This window comes from Chenopodium album, chromosome 22, assembly GCF_948465745.1.
Source record: "Chenopodium album chromosome 22, dcCheAlbu1.1, whole genome shotgun sequence".
NCBI lineage: Eukaryota > Viridiplantae > Streptophyta > Magnoliopsida > Caryophyllales > Amaranthaceae > Chenopodium > Chenopodium album.
The window spans coordinates 33,112,567-33,129,380 of NC_137855.1; the positions used below are offsets into that span (position 1 = coordinate 33,112,567).

The 16,814-nt window shown below is 35.9% G+C and overlaps 2 protein-coding genes across 4 annotated transcripts; one reads left to right on the forward strand and one right to left on the reverse strand.

Moving 5' to 3' along the window:
• Positions 1 to 81: 81 nt before the first annotated feature.
• On the forward strand, positions 82 to 2,411 carry LOC145605694 (protein trichome birefringence-like 31). The gene is made up of 5 exons (XM_081661767.1): positions 82 to 512; positions 767 to 938; positions 1,031 to 1,230; positions 1,373 to 1,519; positions 1,917 to 2,411. Exons 1-5 carry the CDS (start codon positions 118 to 120, stop codon positions 2,263 to 2,265), a joined length of 1,263 nt encoding a protein of 420 aa, XP_081517893.1. The 5' UTR covers positions 82 to 117; the 3' UTR covers positions 2,266 to 2,411.
• A 2,724-nt stretch (positions 2,412 to 5,135) lies between these two features.
• LOC145603581 (increased DNA methylation 1-like) lies at positions 5,136 to 16,345 on the reverse strand. Of its 3 annotated transcripts, none has more exons than XM_081659507.1 (9): positions 15,996 to 16,345; positions 11,348 to 14,166; positions 9,541 to 9,664; positions 9,038 to 9,117; positions 8,610 to 8,851; positions 8,108 to 8,194; positions 7,842 to 7,941; positions 7,419 to 7,629; positions 5,136 to 7,331 (listed from the first exon to the last, which is right to left on the reverse strand). In XM_081659507.1, exons 2-9 carry the CDS (start codon positions 14,063 to 14,065, stop codon positions 5,161 to 5,163), a joined length of 5,733 nt encoding a protein of 1,910 aa, XP_081515633.1. In that variant the 5' UTR covers positions 14,066 to 14,166; positions 15,996 to 16,345; the 3' UTR covers positions 5,136 to 5,160. The 3 variants fall into 3 exon arrangements, with proteins under 3 accessions (XP_081515633.1, XP_081515635.1, XP_081515632.1); XM_081659509.1 differs by having other exon boundaries at positions 7,428 to 7,629; positions 9,541 to 9,670; XM_081659506.1 differs by having other exon boundaries at positions 9,541 to 9,670.
• Between the last annotated feature and the right edge of the window lie 469 nt (positions 16,346 to 16,814).

The window sequence follows — 16,814 nt, forward strand, 5'->3', positions numbered from 1 at the left end:
CTTGAATCTAAAGTTAAAGCTAAACATTGCAAAAACCATGTTCAAAACACGTACCAAACTCGTACAAATCTTTCTTCCTCCCTTCTCTTCACCCTCCAAGATTAGCCAAAACCCGAAATGACGACACAACAATCTCCCAATCGCGCTAAGTACCATTCCATCTTACCTATCGCGTTGGCCTGTGTACTTGTGCTAGGGACCGCGAGGCTAGTGTTTGACAACTTAAAGAGTAACCGAGAAAGTATTTTTGGCCAATGGCAATTTTGGTTACGAGGGGGTGGATTTCATAGGTACATTATTAATGCATTTGATGATGATGATAATAGTTATGAAGATATAGAAGATTGTAACGTTTTCGACGGGAAATGGGTTTGGGATAATGTGTCTCGACCGTTGTATAGTGAAGAGAGTTGCCCTTTTTTGGTTAAACAAGTTACTTGTCAAAGAAATGGAAGACCTGATAAATCTTACCAGAATTGGAGATGGCAGCCTAATGAATGCAATTTACCAAGGTATGTTACATTATTTTTTAGTGTATGGTAAAAAAAAAAAAAATTGATGTGAATTTATTTTGAAGATTTGACTTTAGAGTATGAGATCAATAAATGTAAAATTTTCTAACAATATGATATAACATTTAATGTTTTTTGTTGGAAAAGTGGTAAGAAAAACACTTATTGTTGAATACACCTGTTGTATACAAGACCTACAGTACGTACTGTTGTTTATAGTAAGCCAGTAACACTAATATATATGATGTGTGCAGGTTTAATGCAGTAAAGCTATTGCGAATACTAAGGAACAAACGCTTGATGTTCGTAGGAGACTCGATCCAAAGAGGTCAATTCGACTCGATGGTTTGCATGTTACAGTCTGCAATACCTGATGGAAAGAAATCACTTCATAAGGTTCCTTCTAAGAAGATTTTCCATGCTCAGGTAATAACAATAACTTATTACAACTTCCATATCATTTAAATTAAAGAAGATTAATTATATGGAACTTTGAGAGTCATGGTTGTAACATGCAGGAATATAATGCTACAGTTGAGTTCTATTGGGCTCCGTTTATAATTGAGTCGAATTCGGACCATTCTACAAATCATTCAGTGCTTAAGAGGCTGGTTAAGCTTGATCGTATCGCTGATCACAGCAAAAATTGGGAAGGAGTGGACATTTTGGTATTTGAAAGCTATGTTTGGTGGATGTACAAGCCTATTATAAATGCAACGTAAGTCTTTATGGTAATTACATATACAATATGATGTGTTTCACATATACTATAGATGCTGATTGCTGAACATTAGCTGATTGATTTTTCCGCGATTTTCTTTCTTCTGGATGGCTGAAATTGATGGATAAATATGTTGTAGGTATGGAAATCTCAATGATATACAAGAATATAATGTTACTACAGCTTACAAAATGGCATTGCAAACATGGGCAAACTGGTTGGACTCTAGCATCAATCCTGAGACACAGAAAGTCTTCTTCATGAGTTTGTCTCCTACACATTTGTGGTAAGATTTTCTTCTATTTGTAAGTAGCATCAAAGTCTGAGAGGTCCTAAATAGGTTGTTTCGGATTGGATATGGTTCGGGTTAATCTATTCAGGGAAATATTGTAGTGAAAAAAAATGAGTTTGGTCCATGCACGATAAAATTCCAAATGAGGTCAAATTCAGGTTACCCAAACCAGGTTAAGCTTGGGTCCGAGTCCTGTTGTTCCAGCCGGGCAGTTTTAACCAGGTCAGTCTGTCCGGGTCTAAAGTCTAGAACTTGTCTAACCCCTGAATGAAACAGGGCAATGACCATTCAGTGTTCAAAATTCGAACATGTACTAGTAATCCCTCTTAGAAACCACAATGCAGCTGGATTACCTTGCTTGTTAATCAATGTTACTCTTTGCAAATAACAGGAGCTCAGAATGGAACCCAGGAAGTGACGGGAACTGCTTCAATGAAAAGGAACCCATCCATGGACCATACTGGGGGATGGGAACGAATCGTGAAATCATGAATATAGTGCAAGAAACAATACAAGGTCTAAAGACAGAAGTAACATTTCTGAACATCACACAGTTATCAGACTTCAGAAAAGATGCACATACTACAATATATACAGAAAGGAAAGGCAAACTTTTAACTAAGGAACAAAAGGCTGACCCGAAAAACTTTGCAGATTGCATTCATTGGTGTTTACCAGGAGTTCCTGATACATGGAATGAGATTTTGTATGCACATTTGTTACAAGAGTTTTATAACTAATCTCTTTGTCAAGATCAAATTTTGATTCATATTACAATACTCTATTCTATCAAAAACAAATGTTTTAACACGAAATATTGCAATGAGACTTTGAGAGGAAAAAATCAGGAGGTCTATGTTTCAAGATGGTTGTGAAACAAGCCTGACTCAAGACCCTATTGCAGAGAACTGAACATGAACCAGTTAAATCCCAGCATACACAGAGAAGAGAACGGAAAATTCTGTGTGATTTAGGAGATTAGGCATGAATAAAAAGCACAAAGTTACAACATGTTTTAATAATTTATCCTGTAAATCACAAACAATACATTTTTGGTAGTTTAGAATTCAATTAATTGTTCTTTCTAATTGCATTGGAATAAGAAGCATATTTTTGAGTAAAAAAGAGAAGCATATATTTAGATAAAATGAAGATTTTCTAGCTGTACTAAACAAGTTGTATTAGTAATCGAAATTTCTGCCTAATAGTTCTCTAAATCCTTTAACCACGAAATCCAATCCCCTTTACCCAAGTTTATAAGATACAAGTCAAAATATATTATCACCATGAATACCATCTAAACTGACAACCTCCCATTCTATGTCTTCAACATACTCCGCTTCAAAATTCTTCAGGATGTCCTGGGCACTTTGACTCAGGTGACTGAAATCTCTATCACAGGCGCGATATGGTTTTTGGACCTCTTTACTTTCTTCCAGTGTCTCCGTAGTTGGAATCTGAAACATTTTGTAAAAGAAAAGGAAGAAAATGAGATTCCACTTTTAAGAAACAAATACTAATTCTTGACTTTAATTCCAAGCCTAAGAAAATTTCAATACAAGTTCAACTATCAAATAATAGCAAATTTATAGTTCATAACTGTCTTTCTTTTTAAAAGAAGGTTTGAATTGGAAGTACCTCAAAATCACTTCCATATGATTCGCGGGCATATGCTCTTCTGAATGTAACCGAGAGATCATCCTCTTGAATATCATCATCGAAGAGTGGTAGTTTTTTCATTGCAGCAGCTAACTTCTTCTTGTCATTCTCACTTGTTGTCTGCACTTGCACTTGGTCTGTGACGTCCCCACGAGCATTCTGCATTTACAAACGAATAAAATCAAACATTGATCAGTAAATTGAAGGCCTGAAAGAACCGCGATCTTTGCAGTGAAACAGATATTACGACTAGCACCTAGCATTTAACCAAGTTTGTTTAAATCTCGAACATCCTTAGGTACTAATGTAGTAACATGAAGAGTAATTACCTGGATCATTATGTCATCAATTTCACGGCACATATCACTGATTGTCTCGTATATAATATCAAAAAACGAAAAACACCTGCAATTTAATATCGAGTTCAACATGATGGCGCTTTTAATGGAGATTAACAGCACTCCCAAACTTTGTGCAAGTCAAGTAATCTGCAATATCCAGAAGTTAGCACTTAATTAGAAACTGGTAATAATGTGCCTTCAAAAAGAAAAAGGAAACTGGTATTAATGTAATAATAATTATAAAAATGAATACTATACCTTCTTTCAAAAATAAATAAATAAATAAATACTATACCTTATTTTGTTACGCTAAAGCGTCAACTCTAGCATTATGCTTCCTAATAATAGTCTAATTAATCTTTACTTTTTTTTTTTTTTTTTTTTTAAGACATAATTAATCTTTACTTAGATGTGTGCAATTTGTTAGATAAGTAGCTAACATATTATTAAATCACCATATATCACACAAAAATACAAACCCAAAGTTTAGATAGTAACAACAATTGAAACCCAAAAACTACAGTATACTAATTTTCTTGAATGCTACTCTATTAAAAAAAAAAAAAAAAAAAAACAAAACAAAACAAAAAACAAAACAAAACAAAAAACAAAACAATAACAATCATTGCAAAAACGCGACATAAAAAGTACATTGGGTTATTGATAGTGTAATCTAAACTAATAACACGACAACTATAATTAGATGGAGCGAGTAGTAATGAAAAAGATCAATTCTTGAAGCACGGAAGGAAGAAAAAGGACATGGCATTAAAGAAAAGAGCAAAGAAAGGAGAGAGTATACCTGTGATTAAAAACAACGTTTTCCCAAAGCAATGAATTCTAAGCAGCTCTGCAATTATATATAGTGATTTTCTTTCAAACAGTTTTTTTTTTTTTTTTCTTTTTTTTTTCAATTATAACTCTCAAGATATAATAAATAAAATAAATAGATAAAATTTGGAATTCGAGTTTTAGGGCCTGTTCATATTTCCTGAATTGAGTTGAACTGAACTGAACTGAACTGATTGGAGCTGAACTGAACTGATTGGAATTGAATTGAACTGAACTGAACTGAATTAAGCTGAAATGAATATTTTATGTGAGAGGGAAATTAAGAGCTGAACTGAACTGAACTGAACTGATTGGAGCTGAACTGAACTGAATTGAACTGAAATTAAGTAAATATGAACAGGCCCTTAGTTGGATCAGGAGTCCGAGTTCTAATCAAACTAGAAGTCTGAATTAACAAAATTTGAAACTATTAAAAAAAAAAAAATTCCAATAAACAAAATCCGATTACATTATTTTAGACAAATAATACGTAGTATAATTATTTTTTAGGGGAAGACAAATAATATAATCTATGCACGATATAATTTGTTTTATTCAAGTAACCAGTATATTTATATATATATATATATATATATATTTTTTTTTTTTTTTTTTTTTTTTTTTTTTGCCAAGGATAAATCAATTTTGCGTTGAGGCCCGTATATTTGATCTTAAGCTTGAACCCGACATAGGTCTATATGAGCTCACCTTGACTCAAGATTTGATTAAGCAGAATCCGATAACTCGGTTAGAGCTCGCAGCAACAAAGACAAGAAACATTCAGAATAAGCACTGATATTATTACTACGGAGGTAAAACACTAGCTTGCTGAGATTGTTCAACCGCAGAAAGCTGGTTTTCAGCAACATTTACATACAGGGTTTCTTGACCAGATTCCCCCTCTTGGATTACATTATATTCACAATACAGTTCCGATGAACGCTTTTCTAAACTAAATTCATCGTGGTCAATGAGTTCAGGACCTGTTTCCATAGCTTCAACTGCTTCATAGCTATCTTCCTGAACTGTACCCGTATTAGTTAAATGAGGAGTCACGACGTCACTTGTGTTATTTGCGGTGCTTATTTCCATGCTTTCATCAGTCTTTACATAATTAACTGCCTCCGAATACACCAATTTAGTCGTCATATTTGCACTATCATTACTTGCAGCTTCTGAATCCATGGCTTCAGCAGATTCCTCTTCTTCCTTCACTGCCAACATATTAACCAACTTTTCTTTTGATAAATCCATGTTAACCAACTTTGCTGTTGCATTTGCGTACAAATTACTTGAGACCCCAACTTCCTCGAAATCCTTCTTCACACCCAAACTTGCCAGCTTAAAAGGCACATTATCACTCATAATACTCGCAGCTCCAATTTCCATGCCTTCTGTATCTTCATCATCCTCCATCATTGGATCTGAATCATCCGATTTCACCAACTTAAATTTCAGATTTTCGCTCATATTATTTGGAGCGCCTTTACCAACAGCCCCATCATCCTTCACTGTGTCTGCCTCAGAATTAGCCAACTTGACCATCACACTTTCAGTAAGATTACTTGTAACCTCATCATTTTCCTTCACTGTTTTCAAGTTCACCAGCTTAGTTTTCTCATCTTTCTTCAGTGTCACCAAATCCACCATGGTCAACATGTTTTCCCTAGTGTTACTGGCACTTGCAACCCCTGCTTCCTTGCCTACTTCAGCTTCCTCTTCTTCGTTCACAACTTCTAAATTCACCAGTCTATTTACGATAATTTTACTCCTATCACTCGCTACTCCTATATCTATGCTTACAGATTTATCTTCCTTCACAGCCTCTAAATTCATCAACTTAATAGTCAGACTTTCTCTCACATCAATAGCTCCAGAAGATTGCTCACCACAATTAATGCCTAAAGCACCTTCCTCTTCTTCCTCTGCAACTTCCATATAATCTGACTTAATAGTCACGGTTTCTCTCACATTATTTGCAGTCCTGACTTCAATACCTCCAGGAGATTGCTTATCTTCCTTTTCTGCCTCCAACTTCACCATTTTAGTTGCCACATTTTCACGAATGTTACTTGAAGCATTAACTTTCACGGCTTCGGCAAATCCTTCATCTCCCTTCACTGTCTCTGAACTTTCAAACTTACGCTGCACATTTTGATTCGTTTTACATGCATCATTGGTGATCTCACTTTCCCCACCCTTACAACCCACATGACTTCTGAGCTCTAAAACTGATTCAGTTTCCGTAACCATGCTTTCAGCATGAGTTGCATCATCAAGCAGAAGTTCTACATTTTTTTCCATTTTTTTGAAGACAAAATCATCTAGACTCTCCCTTGTGAATTGGTTCGAAAGAGAGTTGTCTTGATTTATATATTCTAGTAATTTTGGAAATCCACAAAATTTATCTGCTGTTAATATTTCAGCTCTGCTATTAGGCTTGTTCTGGGCAGGTGGTGTTTCCATGCATTCCACAGCACTAACAATGTATTGGTCATTGGCAGCTTGCACACGATTGCTCTGATCTTCTATATCAAGTTCAATCTCTGACCCCACGTCAGAAAATTGGGATTTCATCTGGCTATTATCACCTTCACTCGTTCTAAATAAACCAAATTGCAAAATTTTCCTATCCTCAAACTCATTTGTTTCTATTCCACACCCAACTGGTAAATGGAAAACCTCTTCCTCATTTCTAAAACCTGTTGTTACATTTGTAACCCTATCCTCCTGTTCCAGAGAACCCAAACCATTGAAAATTTCAGTATCCATTTCATCAGCGGCAGCACTCTTTGGAGCTTCACCTGTCTCCATACTCGATAAGCTCACTAGATTAACTTCTAGTGCATTTGCATTTCCATTAAAAGGATCCTCTCCAGCATTTCCATACATGGCATTTGTTTCAGGATTCCCTTCCAAGCAATTACCTACCTTACAAGACTCATCACTGCCCACAGCATAGAAATCTTCAACTCCTGAATTGAGAACAATTTTGGTCAGTATCATTATATGATTGTAATTAGAAAATCATGTACGATAAATGACTGTGACTATCATTGAACCTAAATCACCATTTGGTAGATCTGTAGCTTGATTCACGTAAAGTGTCTTTTTAAGCATCACAGTTCCTGGAAACACCATTAAATTGATTTTGTTCAAGCTTCTTTTCTCTTCTTCCTCCACAGGAACAAAGCCAAAACCAACGGTCCAAGTTTCTACTAAATCAGATATTGCAGTAATCACGAGCTTCTCAACTTTCAGGGATATGAGCATCTACAGCCATAAAAGGATAGAAGAAATAATGAGTTTCCACATATACATGAAAAGTGGGGAGACACATGAATTCAACTATTTTAATATAAATTCTGGTGAAAGTAAGTAATATTGGCTTCTGCAGTTATAGATACCAGGGGCAAAAACAAGTCAAACAACCCCATCACCAACCCAACACCACAGAGAAGGCAGTCAAATACAAAGTAAAATACCTTCTCAATAGAATTTAGCAAACTTCGACACATTCCCTGTCGGCGATATTTGCTACAAGTTGCGATGAGTGGCATCTCTGCAACAGCTACTCCATGCACTCTGTAAATGTTGAGGTCAAATACTATCGTTAGTTGTTAAGTACAGCAATAAAGCACAACACCAAGAATATGATGATGACGATCAGACATGGCAAGTGAATTGTAACTTTCAAATAAATCAATGAAAAAATATGAGCCTATGGGATCATTAACACCACTTATAATACCTTATAGATGCAACTGATATCAGTATATCATCTTTCTCTAAGACAGCAGTATAAAATCCATGATAATCTAGTCTTGGAAATTCTGACCTGGCATCAGTAACATCAAAATCAGTCAAATAGATGAACGAAGGGTGCCTCACAGTAGTTTCCTTCAAGCCAATCAGATAATAGCAATTTGATGGACAAAGCATGATGATCCAATAACTGAGGGGCAGAAAGAATATATTCTCTGAATTTTCATGAGTAATCCTATTATAGAAGTTGGGGGAAGCTTAATGAGATGTTTGGTCTTCATTCTTTGTTCCAATAAATCAGAGACTTCACTCAGAGAAAACTTCACACTATATATGCATGCTATTAGATTGTCATCAAGGACAATATACGTGGAGTGGATCATGTAGATAAATTAAGTATGACCTCAAATTTACTACTGCATTCATAACTCAGGTAACAATACATGGGGAAAAAAAATTGTTATTAACATCCAAACAACGGTACTTGCCCCCAATTGTACACCACTTGTGGTATCATATCTATGCCTGTTCTTGGATCGATCATAGAGAGGAAACACTCCTCCATAATGGTAACAGCAGCAGCTAACTTAGAATTGCATTCAGCCTTTAATGCGAAACGTTGAGCAGAAGAAACTTTTTGGTCATCATGAATGCACCTCAGAAGGGTCCAGGAGTAGTCATCAGTAATTTTGTTCAACAAGCCAATACGAGATTGTAAACCACCATAGACCTGCATAATCATTTGCAGAAGGACTGTGAAGGTCAACCAAAATTGAGGAAGATCCATGAACAATTTAATTGTCTAAATGGATACCTTACAGTCTAACATTATCTTTCATAATTTGTTCTACATGTAACAGCCAACATTAACATTTTTTATGGGAAAGTTGGGGACTAAAGTTATAGACCTGATTACCTCTTCACAATTTGAGCCACAGAACCAAGGTGCACCACCAAGCTTACTCATACTCTTGTCTGTCAAGCACCCTTGATGATCTGTTGGCAGAATTGACAGTCATAAAAAAAAATTCAGAGAGGAAAGCATAGATTACTTATCATGCCCATAATATAGAGAATTTCAGGAAGACTTGTAAGTGTAGTCTATTTTAGTGACAGGCCACTATCACAAGGTTGATAGCAAAATTTCGTTCCTGTCTCTCTAAGATATAAATTTTAATAAATTAATACAAAGATTAACAAATTCAGTGAATAAAAAAAAAAAAAAAATCGAACAAGGCCTACCCTTGTTCAATTCACAACTACAGTTTATCCTAATAAGTTCAAAAAAGTTACCAACAAGTTAGATGATAACTTTAGATAAATAAGGACTAGCCGACTAATCTATTCAGAAAGGGTTTTTTAGGTGAAAAGAAAGAAGTTTATAGCAAAGGATGTTCTAGAACAGAAAAAGAATTATACACTTTTTATCGCATTGGGAACACTTCACTGCAGCATAAGAACTTGAGGTTCCTGCATCGTTGGCTAGAGCTCCACATACCTCACAAGTGCAGTTTGGACAATACCAACTTCCTTCGGGAAGCTCCTGTGCCTAACAAATGAAAATCAGAATAACATCATATTGAAGACGCTAAATTGTAGAAAAATCAAAACATAATTTTTTGTCCCTGCGTGTTACACTGACTTTGAGCATCATTCACAATTCACATACCCTACTTTGACCATACATTCTCGAGTAACAAAGAAAAAAATGTCATTATATAAAAATATATCGTATTTATTTTTAAAATATCACCCCCCCTATAATTTTACTAATACGTAATTAAAGATGTTAAAGGTTAAAGTTGTGTGTTGTCAAAAGTGATATGTCAAAGTGAAAAAAAGAAAAAAGTATAAACTATATACACAATCACCAAATCTTAAACCAGAACACAGGACATTCTACAGATTTCAACAGCTAAGACAAATGCATGCATAGGAGCATGCACAACACATGCTCCTTACACAGGCACAAATACCAGTCCTGCCAATGATTTTTAACATGAAGTATCATTATGGCAGATTCAACTATTATATTCTATACTGATACCAGTTCATATATTCGAAAGTAGACCAACTCATTCAGAAAGTAAGAAACAAACACCTAAACACATATAGGCTAGAGAGACAAACTAAGCATACCAAGATTTACGCCACAAACACGCCAGTAATATCTGAAGGTGAAGACTGCTACCAGAGTACCAGTTGCACCTTCACCCATATTAGATTCAAAGTAAAGATTGAAAGTACCAAATGGATAGCATTATAAAAAGTGCAAAAAGGATATGCATAGTAGCCTGGTAGGAGATCTTAATTTTCTTACATGGAGATTGACATCTCCAATCATGTATATACTTGTACAGTCTCTAGCTCCCTACTTTAATTCAAAGCTCATGTTACTCTTTGCATAAAAGCTTACCATACTTGAGAAATCTGTATTTAAAAGTCATTTTACAAATAAATAGCAGGAAGTTTTTGTGCCAGATAAACTTTTTTTATCATGTATTCTTCCATACCAAAAGCATCCCTTACTCCTAGGAAAATGGGATTGAGTCATTGAGATAACTATATATGGTGTGAAGCCTGAATAATCTATTGATACGTGCTCAGAACCCTCATCAATCAAGTCAATGAATACAAAGATCTTTCCAGCCTAAATTATGGCTGCTCCATTTTCAGAAGGTATTGATTAACAAAATAAGAGCTGTGGACAGAAACTCTGACAGCAAATGGAGTCTTATATTAATTTTAGCATAATCCATTCCGAGACCTATCAAGGCTATCATTAGGCAGGTCAATAAATTATAGCTATTACCAGTCAAAAAAATTTTGATAACAATTTGAGTGACGTAAACAACACAATGCATATATATTTCCCATCCAAATTAGAGCCTGGAAGTACTAAAACAGCTTACATCAGCAACGATAAAAAAGTTCAGAAAGCACAATTTTATCCAGTTAATATTACACTAAATTCCTACCCTTGACACAGTTCTATATGGCTATTCTGCAACTGGTGGGCAGGTGATGTCATCTAAAGGAGTCAAACAAGCAATCAAAGCCTTAATCCCATAAGTGGGATTGGCTACATGAGCTAAAACTGATTATTCCGAATAGATGTCATCTAAAGGAGTTAAACCAATAATTTCTTTTTGAAAAAATAGCCAACATGATTAGGAATAATTAATAGTGGAAGGAAGAAACATAAGCAAATAAGCCACAAACAAACCTCTGCAGACAAGCATGACTGATGAAATGTAGAAGGACAGTTATCACAACAAAGCAATTCTCCTCCATCGCCACAAAGTCCACAAGAATCATCATTTTTGTCAAACCTATCAGCTGACACATGTCTTGGGCCACTTTTCCTGACCTTGTATTCAGCCGACCACGCTTGAAGCTGGCATAGAGTATATGGCCTACCAGACCCCACAAATAGATTCAAACAAGGACAATTCTGATTAAAACCTGCATGGATTTTAAACCTAGAGACAGAAAACACCTCACTGCAACAATTACACAGAATCCCATCCTTTGTAATAACGCCTTCTTTAGCCACAGCATCATCCTTCGGGTCACGGTATTGAACTACTTCCTTTACAAGTATAGCCCCAACACTAATTAACCACGCCAAAACCGTCCTATTATCAATCAATGTCCACCTATCTGTGACATGTTTCCCACCCTTACCAGTGCCCCGCAGAAGCAACCTGCAACTACCTTTCTGAGTCTTGCGCTTCTGCAGAGGTTTTAACTTAAACTTCCCAGGCACAGAACCGCATTCATCAATGCTGGATCTGAAGCTTCTTTTCTTTATTATTGCCGAGATTAACAAGTCGTCATCCTTAAGCCGGGAACCCATTGATCGCCTCTTGCTGCTGTGACGCTTTTTAGGCCTCATGCTTTTCTTGCAGGACTGAGATTCAAAAGATCCATCATATACATGGGGTTTATTGGTATCATGGCCAGCTTTTAGCTTTTCTAAACAACAATCACTAAGATATCTGCTTTGGTGAGATTTTCCAAGTATAGACCTTTTTAATCCATTTTGATGCTCAAAAAGGCCGGTTGGAAACCTATCTGAGATTCTATCATTGCCAGCACAATCCATAGACCAACCCTGGACATCAACCAACGTCAATTGGCTGCTCCTATCTATGATCGGCCGAGTATCATCAGCTTCTGATTGGCATAGCTTGGAGAGTTCAACACCAGAAAACCCTTCAGTTTCACCGTCCATTTTCTTCAGCCCTGCATTAATGACAGATCTTTCCAATGGTTCAGCTCCTTCCTCCAACAAACAAACTGACGAATCTTTGGAGCTTTCCTTGATAAATTCCAGGTTATGTTTATCAAAGTTTGGAGAGCTCATACAACTCGATTGATGAGATAAAGGATGTTTATAGATTGCATGGGTCTCGGTAGAGCCAACAGGAACATCATACAGATAATCAGGATGCTGTAAACATTTGCTATCAGAACCAGATGCTAATAAGCGACATGAATTCATACTTTCATCTGTACAAGCTCCCACATAGTGATTTTCAGTGTTAGCAACTGTCTTTACAAGACGCATGCTATTTCCTTCAGAAACATAAAACGATTTGGTATTATGAGTCTCCACAGTATTAGTAGACAGGGAAGGCCTCTTCTTATCACCTTTCCTGGATTTTGGTGTTAAATCTATCCCACCTTCTCTGTCCATGTCAAGTACATAACTTTGCTTTGCTTTGACTACAGTTCCAGCTCTGAGTGCATGAATCTTTCTGTTCACGAGAACCACATTCACAAACGGATCCAGAAGTTTCCATTGACAACTCAATGAACACTTAGGCTTCCCATCAGGCATTGTACTGTCAATATACCTTAGTGTCTCATACATATCAGAGCAGAACTGATGAACACTAGTCCACTCTTTATCACCTACAGTCATTTTACTGTTTCCATAGGCAAATAATCTCTGACCAACCAAGTCCCAAACTTTTGAAAGTTCACGAACAAGCTTTCCATCTGGTGATCGGTAAACATATCTGTTCCTTCCATCATTTCTTATTCGCTTCTCAGGAGACCATCCAGCTTTTTCAAGCAATAGGTATACTCGGGAACGAAGAATAGCGTGGGCATCCTTCATGTTGTCACAATTCAATATTTCATTATCTTCGCATTCAAGATAAGTTGCATTTTTGGTACTTTTGTCAGCACGCTCAGGTGACCCACACTCACTGATTGCAACAGCCGTGGGGCTGGGGGCCAAAAGTTTGGTAGCAGAACTTTCCTGGGAAATAGGTGAGGCTATAGATTTACTACAGCCAACTTGCTTTACTTCACTTCCATCCAAGCCTGACAAGCTACCATTAAGAGTTACGCTATCTCCTAAGTTGCCATCTTGGTCTGATTCAGGGTATTGCTTTAACAGGTAACAACTAGATGTCACGCCTTCACAGCACGATTCAACCACATGGCACATAAGAATTTGGCAGGGAGAAGGCAACACAGGACGATACGTTTCAGAAACAACTTGCTTCAGTGGAACAGATGAAGCCACAGCCTTATCAAGGTAAGGTTTAAAATTAGACAACTCGTTCACTGAATATCTCATCCGCTTTGCATGAACATCATGATCAATCCTTTCATTCATAATAGACCCTTCTGTGGAGCTTATTGCTTGAAAGTCCCTTTGGAGTTCATCAGAAGCAGCCTCCTTCTGACTCAGATCTTTTGAGGAAGCTTCATGGGTTACGGCAGAGTTTTCACTGTGAGAACTAGGCGAAATCTGTAGCATTTCATCATGCTCCTTTAAGGAGCTGATAACTCCAGGAATCTCACATTTTTTACTACAGGCAACTGCAGCATTTCCATAGAACACCTCCTGGGAAATGCGGATCTCGTCATTTGAGTCCTCAAAGCCATCATCTCCTATATCAAAGATATCCTGGCTGAACATCATTTCTTGTCTTAGGCTATTTTCATTTCACTAGAATGCACCTTCCCTCCAGCTTGCAACATTGAAATGGTCAGATTCAAAATCTTTGTAAAGCATCTTGAACCCTGCACCAAAATAATATAGGTAATTAAATGTCATATTAACCGTAGCAACATTTTTTGACATCTTAAATTGCTATATCTTGTAGGCGTCTTTACATCTTAAAAATAATATAGTTACTTTCTTTGTTTTCTTTTAACGTTTTAATTGCAACAGAGGGGAGAGGAGGTGAGAGGCGCGAAGAGCCCATATGCTGAGGACAGAGATGGAGACAGTCAGACAGGCAAGTCAAGCAACCCATGTGATTAGAACAGAGATAGAAATGACTTAAGCCAAGAAAAGTAATGTCGCAATTCAAAAAGACTGGATTAATATGATGTAAATATATTAAATGTCCTCAAGTTGCATTAATTTCTGAAGTAAAATTAATACTTCGTTATAAATATCACCTCAACAGAACTTTTGATTAGTAAAATTTAGTTGAAGTCATCTAAAACCCTGAATAGGCTGGATTTACACTAAATCGTACAATAATGATTCAGTTAGGAGTTAGCTTAATACTACATACTACGTAGTACGAATGATACAAACAAATAACTCAACTGACTCAAACAGACCCACCTGTTTGAAAATGAACTACAATAATTCAACAAAGCTTCAGAATTCCCAAAAAACTAATATCCTACAACATAACTTATAGAGATTTTGTGATGTATTCGGCAGTTGAATACATAATTAATGGAGGCAAATGTTTGACAGCTATTCAAGGGAGAAAACTATTTCAGTTCCAAATTATGATATCAACCAAAAGATGCAAATGCTTGAGTATCAAGGTGTCGCCCAACAATAATTGTAAGCTTTGGATTGTACTTATGCAATAGTGAGCCAAGACTGAAGCTTCTAAGATCAACTCAACTTGCTCTGGGCTGAGTCAACCTACCTAAGCTCAATTCAGCTAGTTATCATCCCAAAAACACGATTCTTAATCTCTAATTGGTATTTTTAAAAAGGGAGGGGGTAATCCCACTACACAATAGACAAAGAAGAGTGAAGTCTTATAAAGGACATACTATCCCACAGAACCCACACGAAATAACCAACGAAAGGCCATACTCTAGTAACTTTCAGTTATTTATTTCCAAGAACAACAACTACACTCTGCAAAAAAAACTGCAGGCATAGAATCTAGATCAATGTGTCCCCCCCCCCCCCCCCCCCACGGTTAGTCAGTAGTATACTCTAGCCACAAGTAAAGAGCTCACAGATAAGCAGCATTCATTCTCTCCATTATCATAGTACATGAGATAGCTCTAGATTTTTTCTAAGTATAAGGAACTTCACTTGGTTTCTCAAGCAAGCAATATCAGGAGTATTAATGTAAATGCAAATTCGTAATCGATTGCCAAAAAGTCTTCACCATTTCTGTAGCTTAGTAGCAATTACTTCTCTGAATTCATTTTCTACAGTATTTAGCTAAATATGTAAAAAAAAAAATTATTTTTTTTTTTTTTTTTTTGGGCAACAAACTTCTTCGCAAAGTGCAATATAATATCATATAAACACAAGCATCATAGTATACTAATTATGGAACACAACTCATAATAACATTAGCCTTAAATTTCCTTTTCTGTGCATGCAATATCACAATACAGAATTCCCATTTCATTACAAACACTAATTATGAACAAAACCCAGAAAATATTTCCAAAATCTAACATCAACCCACCAAACAAAAATAATAAATCCCAAAATCAACAATAAAGTTGTTACAGAAATTGCTAAAAAAAAATTACATAATCTAGCCAAAAAAAAATTGAGAAATAGTATAATGAAAGATCTGAAATTAAGCTAAGAACAACACTTAAATAAAATGGTAAAGAATAGATCTACTAACCTTTTTAAGAGAAATCCCAAAATAACATGCAAATTGAGCTCCAAATGGTATGAATTAGGGATTCAGAAATTGGGTATTTCTTTTCTTCGAATTTGCCGAAAAGCCCAGAAATTTCAGTGCAAAATCACAACCCAACAACAAGAAAGCTGAGCAAAAAGGTGTGAATAAATACGAAGTAAATTGAAAAAAATTGTGAAACTTGGTTATTGAACCCGAATTCTGCTGAAAGCTCAACAAATGGCAATGGGGTTTCTCTCTCTAACCTGGCAAAGTTAAGCCATAGGTGAGGTGAAGTGAGTTGGGTTGGGTGTCTGCATGTACTATTGTCTATTCTATCTTCAGACCACTTATCTTTGATGTTATTTTCATAGAAGTACATGATTTTGTAAATTATTACAATTACAAAGTTGCTATTTTATGCACTTAATTTGAGGTAATGGAAGTTATATGTAATTAAGAATTTTATTATGCACATAACTTGCTCTAATAAATCATGTTGTTTCTACATCATTGTAATATACACTTTTTGTGTTTGCTAAATGCAATTACTTTTGGTTTCAAAAAAAAAAATGCAATTACTTTATAAGATTTGATATGATATCGAGTAATTTAAATTTATCATAGGCTGTGTTTGGCAACTCAACCTGAAATGGAGTTGAAACTGATAAGTTAGCTGAAAGTGTAAATTGGCACTCGAAACTAATAAGAAGCGGAAACTGATAAGGTAACTTGTATTATTAATTATTGTTTGGCAAAACTAGTTGCTTATAAAGTACCTAAAATTGATAATTAAATTCAAGGTAATATAAATGAGAAGTT

Excerpts from the sequence above, each read along its gene's own strand:
- LOC145603581 (XM_081659506.1), bottom strand. The coding sequence starts at position 14,065 with ATGATGTTCAGCCAGGATATCTTTGATATAGGAGATGATGGCTTTGAG. Across the intron at positions 9,671-11,347 it reads AGTCATGCTTGTCTGCAGAG|GCACAGGAGCTTCCCGAAGG; the intron begins GTTTGTTTGTGG and ends TTCATTTGTTAG. Across the intron at positions 7,942-8,107 it reads ATATCAGTTGCATCTATAAG|AGTGCATGGAGTAGCTGTTG; the intron begins GTATTATAAGTG and ends CAACATTTACAG.
- LOC145605694 (XM_081661767.1), top strand. The coding sequence starts at position 118 with ATGACGACACAACAATCTCCCAATCGCGCTAAGTACCATTCCATCTTA. Across the intron at positions 513-766 it reads AATGAATGCAATTTACCAAG|GTTTAATGCAGTAAAGCTAT; the intron begins GTATGTTACATT and ends TGATGTGTGCAG. Across the intron at positions 939-1,030 it reads AGAAGATTTTCCATGCTCAG|GAATATAATGCTACAGTTGA; the intron begins GTAATAACAATA and ends TGTAACATGCAG.